Consider the following 18,381-nt stretch of genomic DNA (forward strand, 5'->3'; position numbering starts at 1 on the left):
ACAACCCGAAACGACAGCTGGAGAGCTGAGAACCGCCATATAAATGCCAAAATTGTTACTTACTTCACTGTTGATCAAAGAATGCAACAAAGGAGAAGTACAATTTTCTTATACGGGTGTGTACAGCGCACTCTGGGTGACAGCTCACTTTGGCACAAGTAGGCAGCACTTGGGAGAGTAACACCATTTATCCCCTCCCCTCCCCTCTCTATCTTGCAGGTGAGAAGGAACAGAGGCCAAGGGGCCATTCCAGCCTCGCCCAGAAAAGCCAAGCACAGTAGGGCTCACTTGTGTAACTCAACCTCTGCCAGCTGGGCTCAGGTCTAGGTGACCCAGCAATGTACATATGATCATAGCACATTTGCACATAGTGATGTTTCATTTGGCTGTCCCAGGGGGATGGAGCTTGGCTAGTGGGGGCACAGCCTGGCAGGGTACCAGTTAGGGTTGCCAATTTTGGTTGGACGTATTCCTGGAGGTTTCATCACATGACATAATCTTTAATTAATTCCTGGAGACTCCAGGACAATCCTGGAGGGAAGGCAACCCTAGTACCAGTGTGGGGGGTGTTTCCAATATGACCTCTGCACTCTCCCTTCAGCAGAAGGTGCTGCCGCTTACTCTTCCCTCTGAAGTTCCTACTGCCCTGGTCTCAGGCTCAGATACTCGGGTGATGGGCGTCCCACAAGAACCCAAACAGACCAGCAGAGACGCCAGCTTTATTTGGTTACAAGGCATAAGCTAACAGCAGTGGCTGCTCCCAGCCCTTCCCGCAATGAGGGGGCGCCACGGGCTGGCCGTCTCCGTAGGCCCAGCTCTGTGCCCCACCCCTGGCCCGGGCGGGGTGCCTCTGGGGGACCTGGCCACCTTCGCTCTACTGCCCAGCTGTTGGGGGGCGGGGCCTGCCCCGGATTGCCTCTGCCTCACCCGCATAGCCCCGCCCCCGGGTGGGCAGAGGCCCCGCCCCCCAGAGGTTGTCCCCTAGCCAGGCCGCGCTCCCCCGGCTTAGCTGCAAGGGGCGTGTCGCTGGGAGGGAGGGAGGCGGGGCCGAGCCCGGGGCTGGTACAGTCCCCGCTCGGCTCTGCCTGCTCGCACTCATCCCAGCACCCAAGGCCGCTGGAGCTCGGGCTCTGGGCGCCACCGCCGCTGCTGCACTCCGCCCTCGTTCAGTCCGCCGCCGGCCGGGGCTTTCCGTGCGCTCTGCTCCGGGGAGCCGCTCGCTATGAACGCAGCCCGGGCCCTGCTCTCCGCCGTGTTCCTCATCAGCTTCCTGTGGGATTTACCCGGTTTCCAGCTGGCTTCCATCAGCTCCTCCACCAAGGGCCCGAGGAGCCGCCGAGAGGCGAAGGTGGCCAGGTCCCCCAGAGGCATCCCCGCCCTGGCCAGCCACCAGCCGGGGGGCAAAGCGCAGCAGCGAGCGGAGCCCCACGAGTACATGCTGTCTCTGTACAGGACCTACTCCATAGCGGAGAAACTGGGGATCAATGCCAGCTTTTTTCAGTCCTCGAAGTCCGCCAATACTATCACTAGTTTTGTAGACAGGGGACGAGGTAAGTTCAAAGAGCCGCATCCCTCTACCCACCCGAAACTGCCGCCGCCGGGTGTAGAAGGGAGCCTGCGCCTTGAGCCCAAATCCCAAGTAAGCCCTTCAGAGCTTTCTTAATACAGCCACGCGTTGTAGATCATTTATTTGCCAGGCTGCGTTTCTCTGCAGCCGATTTCTGGAGAATATTTGATTTGGATTTTTCTGTAAAAAGGAGTGAAAGATCGGGAAGGTGGATCTTACACTAAATAGTGGATTTTTTTTATTAGCAAAAAGATTAGCAACTCCGTCCGGATTGCAGTGACCACGGGTTTACATGAGTGAGGCATGCACGATCGCTGAATTCGCAAGGGATATTTTAAAAAGATGCAAGCGATCTTGAGTGTAAACGCAATCTTAAAAACTGCTCTTCTTTTTATGTCCTTCTTGCAAAGAAAGGATCACTCTTATCTCTTCAACTGTAAGGCAAATAGAAAGTTCAAACCGATTGAGGGCAAACATTTACTGCCTAAAGCTGCTCTAATTTATCAGGGTTGCTTTTATCAAGATTGCCTGCAACAAGCCCAGCTCCGTTTGAAATCACTCAGAGTAGGAAGCAGCTTGTAATTGGGCTCTTCTAAAGAAGTGCCGGCTAGTTCATGGAAGCTGCACTTTTAAGTCCAGGAAAGTGTTATAGCAGAGCGTTCGCTGATAGGCGCAAAACTCTTAGCGGAGAGCCAGCTCAGGATTGAAAGGTGCTTTGATTCGCTCCTGCTTTTCGTTGGGCCTGATCCTGCTTCCATTAAAACCCGTGGGGGAAACCCCCATCCTCCTCGTGGATTTCAGTGGGAGCAGGATCTGCACCTCCTCGCTCTTTTGCTTTGTGTTTTGTTTTGCACCGGCATCAGCCATTCTCCCCCGGTGTTGTAAGCCTCGTCCAACGCACCAGGTTAACGTGACAAATGCCGATAGAACCTTAGCGATCCATACGGGCAGGCTGAGACCGCCGTGTTCTTGATCACTTATCGCACCCTCCTCTCCGCTCCCCCCCCCCCCGACCATTACCTGTGTACCGGGGCAAAGATCCAGATCTTCAGCCCTTTTCGCATGTAAAGGTTGTTTTACTGCCTCTTCCACTGATTCTTTGCCAGTCCTTATACTGGGCACGGTGAAATTGAGGATCCTTTGGGACTGGGACAGAGAGTGTAAAAACATTTGGTTACCTTGGCTTGTGAGCTATTAGTGACAGAAAAATTAACTGGTTCTTAAGGAGGGTTGTAAATTATTTCCCTTCCCCCCCCTACCTGTTTAGGATCCCCCCCCAAAAAACCTGCTCATTACAACCTGTCTGCAGCTCTGAACCTATAGGAAGAGCAGGCTGCTATTTCAGCTGGGTCAGCGGGGTTCATTAGCTGTTGAAAGCCCGGAAAAGCAAATTAACTTACTATATTTGATGATTTTTCGGACAAAGCTCAGCTTTGAAAAGCCACGTGGCTCCTTTGTAGTTATATGAGCTGATTCTTTAGTCCCCAGCTTCAATCAAAACCAAAAAAGCAGCTGAGACTTGTTTGCCCCCAAAGCTCTTCTTGTCTGATCTGCGGAGGGACATCCTTTATTTCGTACCTGAACTGTTCCTCCCAGTCCAAGCGCCGTTCTTCACACGCCACTCTTGAGCCAGGGGTCCAGACAGCCGAGAGGTCCTGGGACAATAGGCGGTTATGTTTGAGCCAGTTTGTTTTCATATGGGCAAGGAAGAAAAGTTTGAGGAGGGGTAGCGGCAAATGTGTTTTCAAACTCTACATTTTCCCTTTTATAGCCCGTTATGTTTGGCCCCTGTAGAGTTAATTTTAAAAGCGTCGCTTGTCCGAAGTCATTTGCTCACTCTGAAATCGCTTTGAGGAATAGGATGCCCGGGATGAGCGTTGAACGATTTTAGACGCGGAGTAAAACACGCCAGGAAAGGTGTAGTGGTTTTTGTTGCTTGCTTGTTTTGCAACTATTCTCTCTGTGTGTGTGTCAGAAACACCCGCAGGTCACGGATAGGATTTCTAGGAATATAGATACAGAGAAATAGTTTCGTTTCCCGGTTGTGTATATTTTTAAAAGCTACTTTCTGAAATTAAGATTTCTTTCCCCGCCATAACAATTACCCCACCCGGTTTACTGCCAACTTGTTTGCAGAGGAAAAGCAGTGCAAGCGGCATTAAAAACACCACTTTCAAGATCATCTTATTCTTGATCACCAGAGGAAAGACAGTTAATTTAACAAATTTAGCTCATCTTGCTGCATGGAGGATTCTACTCTGTGGGGAAGTGATTTGCGAACAGAAGTCCTGATTTGATGAAGGAAAAGCCTCACTTTCCCCCATTGATTTTGATTTGATGTGTCACAGGCTGTGACCTTGTGCTGGACCTTCTATGGGTTGCTTAGCATCAAGCCGCTGATTGGAGTATTTCAACTCAGTGATCTAATTGAGTGTTCATGTCATAACATATCAAATATTGTCTAGTCTCCCATAATGAAGTGGACCAGCCAATGGCACATCACCAAAAACTTCAAGAGAACTTCCGTTCCTCTGAAGTGGTAGCTTTTTTACTGCCCACCTCCCTGTGGGCTCCTCGCCCAGTTAATTGCCGAGCTGGAGTTGTACTGCTGCTGAACAGTTCCTGCTCAGAAAAGTTTCTGTCAATTCATTTGCAGACAATATAGCCCCCCAATTGACCCAATTAGATAGGCTGCTATTTACCTAACTAGGAATTCTGGAGGAGACAGTGGTAGCCATACCTTGTCTGCCCACATGACCTTGTTAATTGCAGGGGTTCATAAGGATAACAATTGGGGCGGAGTATAAAGAATCCTTTGGCCACATAAAGAAAATCAGTTCCCAAACCTGTTCTCTGGGAGGAGAATTTCAAGAAGAGTTAACAGGAGTAAGAGACTTTCTTATTGGATGATCTGCAATTACTCTTTTTTTTTTTTTTAAATTGTCCTTGGGTTAATGCATGGAATTGCAGCCAAAGAACATAGGTTCTGATCTGTCCATTGCACACCCAAAATAGTGCACCAGTATCTTCTCAGTAACGAGTTAAGAAGGGTAGAGCGGTTAAATCAAATCTTCAAATATTATTCCTCCGCGCGTTGCTTTCTTTTCTCCTAAACTAATGAGATCGCTTTCGGGGTAGTTTGATGGGGGAAGAAGCCGCACTAGATTGTATTATTTTCAAGCGTTAAAAATAATTCAGAAAGTGAGGAATAGGTTGTGATTTTCCCCCGCCTCATTTTGCCACCCCACCCCGCTTGTTACGGTCGCAAGATCAGACAGGACCTAGCTGAATGTAGGAAAATTACTGTTGGCACATGAAGTAACTCATTAAAACGCAGATGGTGCTCGCTGGCCTCAGGACCCCCAGCATTGGAGCTCCACAGTAAAGCAGACAATTAGGAACTGCAAGGACTCACTAGGCAAGAGAAAAGTAAGAAGGAGGGAGCTGCGAAAGAGAGAAGTCAACAAGGAAACTGGCAAAGAGGAAGAAATGCAGAATGGTTCATACACAAAGGCAGTGTCAGGGAGAGCTTCTTTCCAAGCAATAGGGGCAGGCAATTGGCCCTTAGGTTAATGTCAGATTTCCCTTTTGGATGCAGAGTTTCTAGGTCGGTTCCAAACAAGAGAGAATCCTTATTACATTGGAGTAGTTTTTACGCAACAAACACAGTAAGATCTGAATATTATTGCTGGATTTGAAAGTGATACAGACCGTCTCGTTTCCCCCAGTTTGTGTTACACTCGCAAGACCGTTCATTAAGAAGTTTACAGGAATCTGATTGTAATTTTTGTTGTTGTTTCCATTTTATATTGGGGGTGGGAGGGAAGTCCACGTGCAAAATCTGAAAATGTCCCGGCTGTTCATGTGGCAGAAGAAAAGGAATGTAAATCCCACTTGAAGTTCATTTTGTGCAGCATGTTTATGCAAAACAGCGGGTTTCTGGGTGGACCTAAAGCTGCAATGCAGTGTGATCAGTGTAGAGCCTTTGCCCAGGCAATGTTGTCGTTGGCAAAAGGAAAATGAAATATAAGCAGGGAAGTATTTTAATGGGGAAGGAGGGAATTCACAACTGTTAATTATTTGGTGACCTTGTATTCGATTTGTTTGAGCCCCTTATAAAAACACTAATGCAGACCAGACGGCCAAAGTGAGGGAGCCTGCAGAAGGTTCCAATCTGCGCTTTATTTCCCTGGTAAGAGCCTTGGAAAGAGTCGAGGGACTGGCGGTGGTAGAAGGTTGGAAGGCGGTGTGTGCTTGCAGTACCCTCCACCACTGGGGTGGGGGACATCTTGTCTCTTTGTTAACCACAAGGAAAGGTCTCGAAAGAGATCCTGCGATTGGCACGAGCGAGAGAAAGGAACTAGATTTGGGGCTAGAAGGTGTGTGTGTGTGGGGGGGGGAGGCTTTTCTGTTCCTGTGGATGGAGTGGGGGCAGCCACAAATTCGTCTTGTTCCATTTTCTTTGGCTGATGTGGTTTTTCCTCGGTCAATCCTGGGAACTGAGCTGGGAGCTGTTGGGACGGTAGCTGGGAGGGAAGAAGTGAGAGGGCACAGAAAAGTTATAAAATAATCGCAAAGCAATTGCCACAGAACATTCCCTTGGGGTTTTTTTGAGTCTTTTTAAATAAGACACCGATCTTTTGCAGCAATAATACAGCTGTATCCGTAAAGATCACTCCGTCTATTCTTGATACTAGATAGGAGTTTTTATTTAGGTAAAGCAAAACAATCAACCTGCATTCGGATCTATAAATCCTCCATTAGCCATCCATTTCATAGGGGACAACAAACAAAACCGTTTACCACCTTATTCTGTTGACCTCAGTCGCTACCTCATAAAAAGGCACGGGTACATCTTAAATGCTACACAGAGTCTCTTTAAAGCCCGATGCAGCCTGCAGTAATCAGCCCATGCAAACTGAAAGTGAAGAAGTCCAAATATTTAAAGCAGGGGTTCTCAAACCGGGGGTGGGAACCCCTCAGGGGGTCACAAGGTTCTTACATGGGGGCGTCGCAAGCTGTCAGCCTCCACCCCAAACTCCGCTTTGTTTCCAGCATTTATAATTGTGTTAAATATATAAAAAGTGTTTTTAATTTATAAGGCGGGGTCCCACTCAGAGACTTTCCATGTGAAAGGGGTCACCAGTACAAAAGTTGAGAACCATTGATTTAAAGTAATTCTGAATGCTTATTTTGGACCCGATCCCACAATCTTTACCCCTCCCCCCACCACCAACCCCCCCCCCCCCGTTTCCTACGGGACAGATTTGCCTGGGTAAGAACTGTAGGATCGAGCTCTTGGTTTTCAGAATTTTTATTGCTGTTTAGAAAGCTCTCATCTTTTTCGTGCCCCCTTCCCCATAATGTTGTGCAAAACTAGAGTCACAGCAAAATGTCATAGGATCCTGCCCTGAAAAATATGAACTGATCAGGGAGCTCGAGAACGAAATCTCACCATCCACACACGCCTGCCTGCTAGTTAAACAGTTTACACGTACACGATCCCTTTAGAATTCCGAGCTGAATTAAGTCTCCCCATGCCACGCTCAAAGTAGATTCGGAATGCAACATATTTGTTTGTCACTAGCGAACTAAGAGCAAGGATAGCCGCAGCGATGGGGTTGTAAGGGGACGTTAATCAGGCGAGCTGTCGCATCGTCATTACTTTCGTCATTACTTCTTAATCCTAAAAAAAAGAGAGAAAAGGCGATGTGGGAACGCTTGTTTCCTCGCACGCCCTGCAGTGACGTTTTGCAACAAACTAGCAATAGGTTTGGGAGCTAGTCAGCCTCGTAAATAGGGAACTCCGATTGTTCCCTGTCCACATGACTTAAAGATGGTCTCCAAACTATAGGGGGACATTTTACTTTTTATTAACTGGTATGCTAAAGAATGGGCAGATACGTTAGCCCCGAATTTGCTGAAACGAGTGCTGGTCTTTACCACACATACATTTCTCGTCTGAAACTTTGTCTACTCTTCTGTATCTCTAGCTTCAGAAATAATCCAAGAGCTATAAAACAAATAATTTTGGAACAGGAATATTTTAGGATTTGGGGGGTTATTTAAATTAATATTTAGGATAAGAAAATAATTCAAACTAACATAGGGAGGGACCACGCTTAACTCGCTATGAGAGAGAAGCCGTTTCGCTTTAGCATGCATCCTACTTTTCTACAAAGCAGGGAGGGCGATTTTAACTTTGTTAAATGTATTATAAAAAAAGGCACTAAAACCCATGCGAAACTCGCTTTGGATTTTTCTTGCATAAGGACTGTATTATCCAGTCCAGTTTGACAGGGCTATAACTAGATTCGTGGCGAGAGTACACTTGTCTGTTTTGTCACTTTGTTGGAGTTTGTTCATGGGATTAGAGCGACAACGAGAGAGCGAGCAAGGAAGAGGCTGGCGACAAACCCAGAACAGAACTGCCATAGCAGAGGGAGACGGCTAAAATGCAAGATTTAGTATTCAGTATTTGCAGGCATAGATTCAGTAAATAAAATGCTCAAGAAAATAAATCCACGCCAGCTATGGGCATTTCGAGTGTAAAATATGCACTAAATAATCACCCTGAGTTTGTCCAGTTTTTTGGCAGGATTAGGAACAGATTCTAGGAAGGTGTGGTCTTTCCCAGTTACCTGAGAGAGAGCGAATGAAACGTTTAAATCTAATCACACAGTGTAATAAAAAGCCAGTGCAAGGCGCTCAGAGATGTGGAATTCAAACTGGAGAAATGCCACACAGGGAGAGCCAGCCTCTTTATTCTGTAGCCCACATCATGCTTAGAAAGAACTACCTGTCAGTGTTGTTACTATGCAGACAATGTGTACACAGCCTGTCATGATTACTGAGGATATATGTTTTAACTTTCAGATTATTGTTGAATGAGAGTCTTTAAATGGTCTTTAAACTGCAAATGTGCTTTTGCTTTGAGTTTAAATATGGCTTGAAAGAGAATGGGGAAAGAGAATTCTTCTTGAATGTGGTTTTGGTATAATTTGCAGTGATGTAAAGTTAAGATTTGAGCCCTAATGAATTGGCTGGGAGCCCAGTACCTGATCTGCCATGAAAAGGGAAACTTTGTGTAGCCTTCATTAATCCCAGCCTTTCCTAGGAGTTCAGGTCTGCCTGCTGGAAAGTGAAGCTGGGAAGCAGGAGTCGTTCAATACAGGGAGTTAAAGGAAACATCCCATGCAAATAATTAATTTAACCCTAGAGATGGTAAAACCTCCATAACCACAAAGAGAAGGAAATGTACATAACACGAGGGCTCCTAGGAGGGAACGCTTCCAGCTCCGGCTCAGTTTGCATTTCTTCCATAGACTCTTCTATTAAAGCCGTGACATGAAGGTGGCATAGGCAAAATTCTGCAAGACAAAACACGATGAGCATATTCGTTTCCCGGGACACATTTGAAAGGGCAGGATCTACATCTGGCTGTTTCTTTTCCCCACCAGTGCCACATGCTTAAATTCCAGATAGATCTGTCTTCCTCCACCCCCAAATAGTTTAGCTTCTAGAAATCTAACAAAGGACATTCAAAATAATAATAATATAACAACGTGTATGTACATTTAAATTCCAAATACAAAGGTACCTGGAGGCTGACTTCCGTATGGAATTTTCTATAATTTAGTGTTTCCAACAGCCACTTGTGCGCTTTAGAAATACAGAACATTTGTTGAGCTCTGGAAATATGTTAACAATAATCTGAGAGGGGGCAGATATTGAATGTGTTGTTTGACGACACAGATTTCACCCAACCCACTTCTTTGATTTCAAGGAAGATAAATAAGCACCCTAAGAGCCTACCAAAAGGGTGAGAGAGAGCAAGAGGGGTTTTCACGGTTACTGTGCTCTTTGCACGGTAAAACGGAAAACAAATTGACTTAAAGATTCTAAAAAAGGATCCATCTTCCTCAGATTTCTAGAATTTTTATAGCTTCCCCCCCACTCTTCCCTCGTTCCTCTGCTTTTCCCACCCTCTTGACTGTTTGCACTGGGAGCAAGCCAATATGGTTTAGGATTATGTCTTCATCTGTAATTATTAGGTTACAAGAGTGAGCAAACAACGTTTATCTGATCGGATTCAAAGCTGCTTATTTGAAATAACCGGTGCCCTGGCCCCTTTGATGGAATAATGAGAACTGGCAATTTTATCAATTGATGAAAGATTTTTGACTGAACAATTTCTGGAACACAAGTAGTGCCGAGATGTGGCTGTCCTTTGAAATCTTCTTACCCACCTGGTACATTTCCTCTCCCTTTCTGACGTGCCTGTCCAATGTGACATGAAGCCAGTTCGGACTCGGCTATATTTAGAGGAGCAAAAGATGTGTTCTTGTTTGAAACCCACACATCCCAGATCGTCCTACCCATGGCTGGAAGAGTTTAATTATCTCGTTAACCGCAGGACAATGCTGAAGATAACCACGGAATAAACACAAAAAGAACAGGAGACAATTTACAACCTTCAAGTTGCCGTTTTCAACCCTAGAAACTCACATGGGATCTCGCATGTTCCTCCCCACTCCTGCTTAGTGCATATAACTGCCATTTAACAATACACTTGACATTTGCCCCTTGATGGCATAAATCTCCACGCGACATTCCGGAGCCACTAAATGTCCAGCCCTACTGATCAAAATCAGAAACACTTTGCTTTCACTTGTCCTCACGTGGGAAAATGGAGACTTGCGCCCCCCCCCCCTTTTCAAACTCTCTCAGGCGATTCACACAACTCTCTTTGGGGGGAGCTCAGTTGAAAAATGTGCCTGCAGCCCCACACCCCCTCAGCTAAAGCTAAAGTCCCATAGAAAGGGGTTAGTTCTATGAAGCAGGTGACTGACTGCCCGTGCGTTTTCCCTTCCCCCGGCTTCTAGCTGTGTGATGGGGGAGCACTACACCCTCCGTTAGATCTCCGCTGGGTAACAGGTCCTGGGAAAGGCGGAGGAGGGGAAAATGCCTCTATTTCAGGTACGGGTTCTCGGCATGCCACCAGCCTGCTGGGGTGGAGCACGTGCTGGCAAGCTGTGAGCAGAAGGGGGGGAGCTAAGCACAAGATTTCGGGGATCTGAAGGAACTCCGAGAACTGGTAAACCTGGGATCTCCGGACTATGGGGACCCCAGGGTCGAGGAATCTGGAACCAAACAGATCTAGGCACCTAGGCCCAAAGGTCCCACCGGGCCGGACTCATGACCTGCAACTGCAACTCCCCCGAAGAGAAAAAGTGGACGCACATCTTCTTTGAGATCAAACACAAGACCCCCGCCCCTCAAGCAGGACTAGATAGACCCAGCTTTCCCCTGGCCCCGAAGACCAGGGGCAGAAGAGGAAGGGGGTTGGTTGCCTCCTAAGTAGGGGTTGGGAAGGTGTTGGCCTGGGCCAGACAGGCATGGGGGATAAGGTCTGCAGCCCCTCTGATCCCAGCAGACCTAGCAGCACTGCGGGAGCGCCCACGGGAGAATAAATGGAGCTCCTACTTTCCTAGTCCTGCTTCAGATACTGTTCAGCTCCTGGTAGCGTACAGAGCGCAGGGTGCGTTTAACCTGGCCCCCTAGGAGGAGAGAGTTATTCAAATGTCCATAGCTCAGATCACCCTCCCACCCCCTTCCCCATCTGAATGTTGGTTTACAGACCCATTCCCAAATAGACTAATGAAGGAATGAGGCGGCCCCTGCCGCTGAACTTGCTGTGCGCGCCTTAGGTTCTAGACAGCCACTTACTAGAAGGATCAACTACGTTTTTAGATTTGTTCAGTGCAATGTAGCCCTGGCTCTGGCTGCAGCATGAATTTAGCGCTCTGGATCGCGAAAGTGAAATGTGACGAAGTAAGCAGGACATTGTTTGAATCATCCACATTCTTGCTGTTGGACTGTACATCTTTTCCTGAAACTTACCCCGCATCGCAGACCCATGCCCAGCACATAAAGTGGAGGAAAAACTCGTGAAACTGACACAGTCCTGGCAGGGTGAGTCTTGTCTGAGAGCTTCACTTTCTTGAATCATTCACCCCATCCTGCAGTCCTTGTACACTCAGAACCCCCCACTCTCCTGCTGAAGTCAACAGAGGAGATTTGGGTGTATTAGGCATGGGGGCAGGAGGGAAGGGGTGTGTAGATCAGGCCGAGTGTAGAAAACAATAGAAAGACAAAGGAAACCATAAAGTACTATGGCCCCATTCCGAACTTGTTTCTGAAGAACAAGCTAGGTGAACACAACACATTTTACCTTATTCCAGCTGTAGAGCTGATAAAGCACGTGTACAAATTGCAGTGATAGGCCAAATCCTGCTCACTCCCCTCAATGGAGCGGTCCCAACAGCACTTTAAAGTCATTATAATGAAGGTAGGCAGCACTTGCTATATTTCACTTTTATTTTAAACAGATTGTTTTAACAGCTGTCGTTGTCACCTTGTTTTTTGTAGGCTCTATGGTTGTTAATAAATGTGTAATTCTCACTGAAGTAGGTTTGTATCTCAGGCAGGATTGTCTAGTTATCCCTGAGTTGCTGTTGCTCTTCAGAAGAGACAATTGAAGTTTGAATTAATTAGTTCTGGTTAATCTTCATTATGGAAAAGGAATATTCTTTCCTCGGTTGAAACTGTGTTACAGGAGTCTAATGTGAGTACTTGGAAGTATTATAGGCCTCATCCAAATTCCCTGGCGCTCTTCTTTATGAATACCTCTGGCTACCCACTTGAAATTAATCAGCAATGTAATTTCACTTTTAAAAGGCACTGGTCCGATTTCCATTGAAGTCAAGGGGAGATTTGCCACTGATCTCAGTGGCAGCAGGATAGAATCCCAAGTGCTTTACCCAGGAGTAATCCATCTTCATACAATCATTTTGTCAACTACTTTGGTAAATCATTACACCTATTTTATTTTAAACTAATTAACCCTTTCACTGATGTCTTAATTCTTTTTTATCTTCCTCACACACGGAAACGTATAATTGATTTCCAGGACCGATCTATGTTTACCAATGACTCACATACACATTTCCAATGAAAGAAAACAGATTTTTGCCTCTCTCTGCCCCCCCCCCCCCCCCCCCGGGAAACGTAACCGTGCCCTGAATAAAGGTGGAAAGCTCCTCAGAAACATTGTCTAGAGGGATGGCAACCCGGTAAAAGTGTAGTTCGCTACAGCCACCCAGGCGGGCTTCGACCGGATCCCTAAACTCTTCCTATGGATTTGTTAGGAAATGGTTCTGCGCACGGTTGCTACGAAGGCTCTGTTAGGAAAGAACCGCGATCTCTCGAGGAATATTGCCTGGGCGCTGTGTCCCGGTTATGCAACGCGATTCCAACTGAATTTCACACAGTACCTATTGTCTGCATTTTTGCAAAAAAAAGCAGCCAATGGAGAGTGACTTTTGAGTTCCTGTATACCAATCCGTATTGATTTTTACATCGATTTGGCAAGTCTGGAGGTCTTGGCTTCCATATATCATCCGGCTGTTCCCCCACCCCTCAGCAGGCTCCCCCATTCCAGAATTTTCAGCTGGACCTTAGGCTGGGAAACATACTGATTAGAAATAGCAATGACCTTTGAAATCAACAAATAACTGGGATTGTATATTTCTTTAGTCTCCATTTCTACCTCTGGCGCAAGCTGAGCTTGGAAATGCTGCGAGGGCTGCTGAACGCTGGCTCCAATGACACTTTTACTATTGAAATATACACAAACTTTACTAGCTTCTGGGGAGACCCAGGGGCTTTGGGAATTTTTGTATTTGCTGGGTTGTAAACATTTTATTGGAAAGCAGCTCGGGGGAATCTGGTTTGCTTTTCGTGCTGTACTTCGTACACAAATGTGTCAAAAAAGAAGTCCAGGTTTCTGTCTCGGAGCGGAATAAAATAGCCCCCCTCCTCTCCCCTCCCCCTCCGGACTCTAGCCGCAGAGGACAGCAGAGCCGACGGGGTGAGGAAATGTACATGGAGCGCGGGCTGTCAGAACACGCCCTGTCTCTGCAGCCAGTTTGGACGCGGAGCGAGGCGATTCTCGCTGTGTGCTGATCCTGCCACTAAAACACGGGCTCCCTTTTAGAGACACCCAGTGAGCACAAGGGAAACACGTTAGGCCAGTGACACATCTAACCCCGCAGCGACCCTGCCTCCCCCCATGGAAGGAGAAGCCCCGCGGAGAGTCGCCGACACCGGTCCTCTCCAGTCCCGCTGCGTCCCTGGGAGAGGGCGCCTGGCTCTCCGGGCCGGGGGCGCGGGGGGCGGCTTGGGGCAGGCAGGGCCGCTGGACGGGTGAGCCCAGGCTCCCTGCCCTGTCTCCCGTCGGCCGCGGGAAGATCCCCCGGAGTGAAACTGACTGTAATTATGTGTTATCTTGCAGACGATCTCTCGCCCGCCCCGCTCAGGAGACAGAAGTATTTGTTTGATGTATCGACTCTCTCAGACAAAGAAGAGCTGGTGGGAGCGGAGCTGCGGCTCTTTCGCAAAGCCCCCGGCCATCGCCTCTCCCAGCCCCCGCCGGGCCTGTCCTCCATGCAGCTCTTCCCCTGCCTCTCCCCCCGGCTCCTGGACGCCCGGACTCTGGACCCGCGCGAGGCTCCCCCGGCCGGCTGGGAAGTGTTTGACGTGTGGCCGGGGCTGCAGCAGCAGCAGCCCTGGAAGCAGCTCTGCCTGGAGCTGCGGGCCCCGGGGGGCCGGGGGCAGCAGCCGCTGCCGGACCTCAGGAGCCTGGGCTTCGGCAGGAGAGGCCGGGCGCAGCAGGAGAAGGCCCTGCTGGTGGTGTTCACCAGGTCCCCGCGGAAGAACCTGTTCGCCGAGCTGCGGGAGGAGCGGGGCTCGCCGCGGGAGGAGCGGGGCTCGCCGCAGCGCGTGCCGCAGGAGACCCAGCAGCAGTTCAAGACGCGGCGGAAGAGGCGGACCGCCTTCGCCAACCGCCATGGCAAGAGGCATGGCAAGAAGTCCCGGCTCAGGTGCAGCAAAAAGCCCCTGCACGTGAACTTTAAGGAGCTGGGCTGGGACGACTGGATTATCGCCCCGCTGGAGTACGAAGCCTACCACTGCGAAGGGGTGTGCGACTTTCCGCTGCGATCCCACCTGGAGCCCACCAACCACGCCATCATCCAGACCCTCATGAACTCCATGGATCCCAGCTCCACGCCTCCCAGCTGCTGCGTGCCCACCAAACTGACCCCCATCAGCATCCTCTACATAGATGCGGGCAACAACGTGGTGTACAAGCAGTACGAAGACATGGTGGTCGAGTCCTGCGGTTGCAGGTAGCAGGCTGCTTTGCCGGTCTCCCCGGGGGAGATCGAAGCGGTTTGGAGCTATAAATGAACTCAAAGGACAGGAGAGGGCTGGTCGAGTCTGAGGTCCCGGAAACTTCACCTATGGGACGGGAGGGGAATTCTCACATGTTGGGTGCTCCTGGAAAACAGTCAAGGATCTGCGGCGCGTGTGCATTGGCTGGCGTGACCTGCATACTTGATAGGCTTGAATGGGTGAGGAATAGTTTGTGTATCCATCTCCCCTGTATCCCTGCTCTCGCCACATTGGAAACCAACGTTAAAACCAGCCACCAACCAACCCTTTCCCCTCTGGCGAAGCTCCACATTACAGAGGAGAACGTGGGTTTTAACTGCCTGCTCCGTGCCTGACCCAGCCAGCCCCATGGACTGGGCTGCTCAGTTTTCAGGAGAAAGCTGGCACTGAGTAGCCCACCTTCCAGATCCTGCTTTGCATACAAGGGGACTCAAGGCCACCCCTTCCTTCAAAGAATTGGGTGGAAGTAGAAGCAGGAAAGTGGGAGGGGGAGGGAAAGAGGGGGACACTTTTGCAAAAGCTTTCTTCAGATGTGATGGAAACCAGCGCTCTCCAGATCAGATTGTGGGAGTCAAGTCTGGAGAGAGAAGGATTATTTTGCTGCGCCTTCTCCGTCGATGTTTCTCCCCAGTGTATACAAGATGCAGCGACAGGCACCTGTTCAAACTGAGCCCATTTAAGATTAAGGGAAAGCAACAGGCACGACTCTTTTCATGGGTTGGCATGCAGAGAGTAATGGAACTAGCAAGCAGAGGAGGCAAAAAAAAAAAAAAAAAAAAAAAAGTCCCCAATAAAGTTTTGGTTCCACGGACTTTCCCCTTACAATTATCTGATGATCTATACCTGCTTTAAGTGTAAAGGCAATTTACCAAGTATAAAGACAATCAAAGCCAGAGAGCAGAATGACTCCTGCCTCTGAAGTTTCCCTAAGAAGGGTTATTTCGTTTCTGCCCTCTCTCTTTCACATTCCTGCAAAATTACCAGCCAGAAATAGCCTACGGCCCCCTCCCCCCCCAAAAAAAACATTGTTCCAGATTGTAATTACCAGTTAGGTTATATTTTAAGACTTAGCAATGAAAAACTGTGAAAAGAGCAAAGTGTTACAGAAAACACAAATAGGAGTGATTTGGAATGGAAGCTCCTTTAAATTTCAAGAAAAAGCATGTAACTATTCAATTAACAAATTCCATAGGTAGCTCTATCAACCTGCAACAGTATTATATGGAAATATGGTGCTGGAAAAAGCATTTATAAAGATTTTTGTTTCCTTCCCACCTTTAGTCTGAAACATGGCTTTACCTAAGGAAAGTGCACTTCTCAGCATGCCTAAACCTTTTTGTGTTTATTTTTAATTGTATGTTTATAGGTTTAGACTTCCCCCACGAAATTCTAGTGCTGTTAGCTTATCTGGTTTCACAAAGCTTCAAACTGGTGAAAAAAGATGAGAGTAATAATAATAATTAATTAATAATATAAAATGCTAATAATAATAATAAAAAGACTCGACCAGGAGCAATAATTTAAAATGCACATTTTGCTTTGGATGCACTGTTGTTCATATTAAAGCTGTAAATATTTGTTTATTTAAACAGACTGAAAAGTGCAAAATGGAGGTGAACAACATGCATTTCTTTTTTAAATGTACAAAACATTATATGCACTCGAAATGTTATAATTTCTAATATTTTTTAAAGTTTATATTTGAGTTGTACAGAGTTAAGCATTAATCAAATATTTCATTCTTCCTTAAAGATATCATTTCCTTAAAATATTATTACAAGATTTAAATTCTGTGTTAATAATGGAGATTTTTTTTACTGTCTACCTCACTATAATACAAGTATTTACAACTCTAAAATTATTTGAGGTAAATTAATATTCAGAACATTTTTACAGTACACTTTTACTGGACGATACTACAACTATTACTGTATTATTAAACTTTTTTTTTCAAAAAGTCAGCTTGCTTTTATATGTTCTATTATTTGGTTAAGTAATAACAAATTCCTCTCAAACATTGGCTGCAATTCTAAAATGATGTAGTGTTAAGTTCCAATAAACACCACTTAAAAATATAATATTCAAAGCCATTCTTCCTACTTGAAACCCTTCTGTATTCTCATAAAAGCTTTAGTTTGACCTTTAATATACATAGATGGTATAATTATGAGAGAAGCTACATTATGATTTTATATAACTTTAATGTAACTGGAAGAATGCATTAAATTGAAAGATTCAGACGAACGTTTGTAAATATCATCTGTATTGGACACATTTCTATACACTGTATTATGATGAGAAGCATAAGTACTGGATGTTTTATAAATGATATTTATTTTTGATGCAATGGGTAAAATATTTATTAAATTTTTTTTCCTGGTTATCTCTTAGATAATGAAGAGCTATTCACTGAGTAACTGTTTCAATAAGAGAAGAATTCCAATCTCTTATTATGACATGGTGTTCAGACAACAGCAGTAGCCCACTGTGCATTTGATATGATTCCTTTCAAAGAAAACTTAAATCTATATGCACAAGAGTTGAAAGAACTTCTCACCTTGTAGAAACTGTGAAATGTATTTGCAAACAAGGTTCTTTTCATGGAAGGAGGCATTTCTACCTGATCACAGGACCTACTGGACACATTTTACTCAGGCTAATTTGCATTCATTTGGAAACGTGCTTGAATAAAAGATTGCAGGATCGGGCCCGTAGTTTTTGACACCAGCAGGGTAGAAGCCCAATAGAAGAGTCCTGCTGTAATATGCTTTAATCTCAAGAGAATATTAATGTTTAAACGTGTTTCCTGCTAATATTAGATTCAGAAATAGCATTGTTAATATGAAACTAGTTTCAAAACACAGTTCACTGGTTGTATATGGCAAGAGGTGTTCCTTCCCTTGTGAACTTTGATTGCTGCTCCGAGCTAAATTAGTACAGTTTTCTTTTAAGAGTGTTTTACTGTGGATCAGTCTTCTACTATAGGCTTGAGGGAAGGCAAAATGGAAAAAAAATCTATATCTTAAATGGATATAATAGAGTCTGTACCCAAAGAGGAGCAAGGAATAAGACACCATGAACTGGAAATGACCATTGTATGCAAACCTCAAATTCTACAAAAAGAGCACATTTCAGAAGTTTTTAAATGATGAGTTATTTCTCTTTCAATTGTTATTGTCTAACTAGCAAACAAAATAGCAGATGTACAGACAGTTATTGTTCCAACTAAAAAAATACAGTATACTTTTCAATGCTAATCATCTTAACCTCTTTATTATAAGAAGGATTTTGCTTATAGTATTACCCTTTATATAATGTATTTAGGTGCAACTTTATTGTAAACAGGCATGCAACATTTGTTGAAATGTCTCAGAAGTGACAGTATGGAGGCTGGTTAGAAGTAATAGAGTAATTAGTTGGCACCTTATCACCCTGTCCTAACTCTCCTCCCCCCCACTGTTTCATTCTTTTTATGCATCTGTTTTGGATGTTATAGTTCATATGACATGTTCTGGGCA

At 46.1% G+C, this 18,381-nt stretch overlaps 1 protein-coding gene across 1 annotated transcript; it reads left to right on the forward strand.

Moving 5' to 3' along the window:
- Positions 1-1,121: 1,121 nt before the first annotated feature.
- On the forward strand, positions 1,122-17,205 carry GDF6 (growth differentiation factor 6). Its single transcript, XM_054017095.1, has 2 exons — positions 1,122-1,550; positions 13,923-17,205. The coding sequence occupies exons 1-2, from the start codon at positions 1,223-1,225 to the stop codon at positions 14,819-14,821; spliced, it is 1,227 nt and encodes a 408-aa protein (XP_053873070.1). The 5' UTR covers positions 1,122-1,222; the 3' UTR covers positions 14,822-17,205.
- The last annotated feature ends 1,176 nt before the right edge of the window (positions 17,206-18,381 follow it).

This window comes from Malaclemys terrapin, chromosome 2, assembly GCF_027887155.1.
Source record: "Malaclemys terrapin pileata isolate rMalTer1 chromosome 2, rMalTer1.hap1, whole genome shotgun sequence".
NCBI classification, from domain to species: domain Eukaryota; kingdom Metazoa; phylum Chordata; order Testudines; family Emydidae; genus Malaclemys; species Malaclemys terrapin.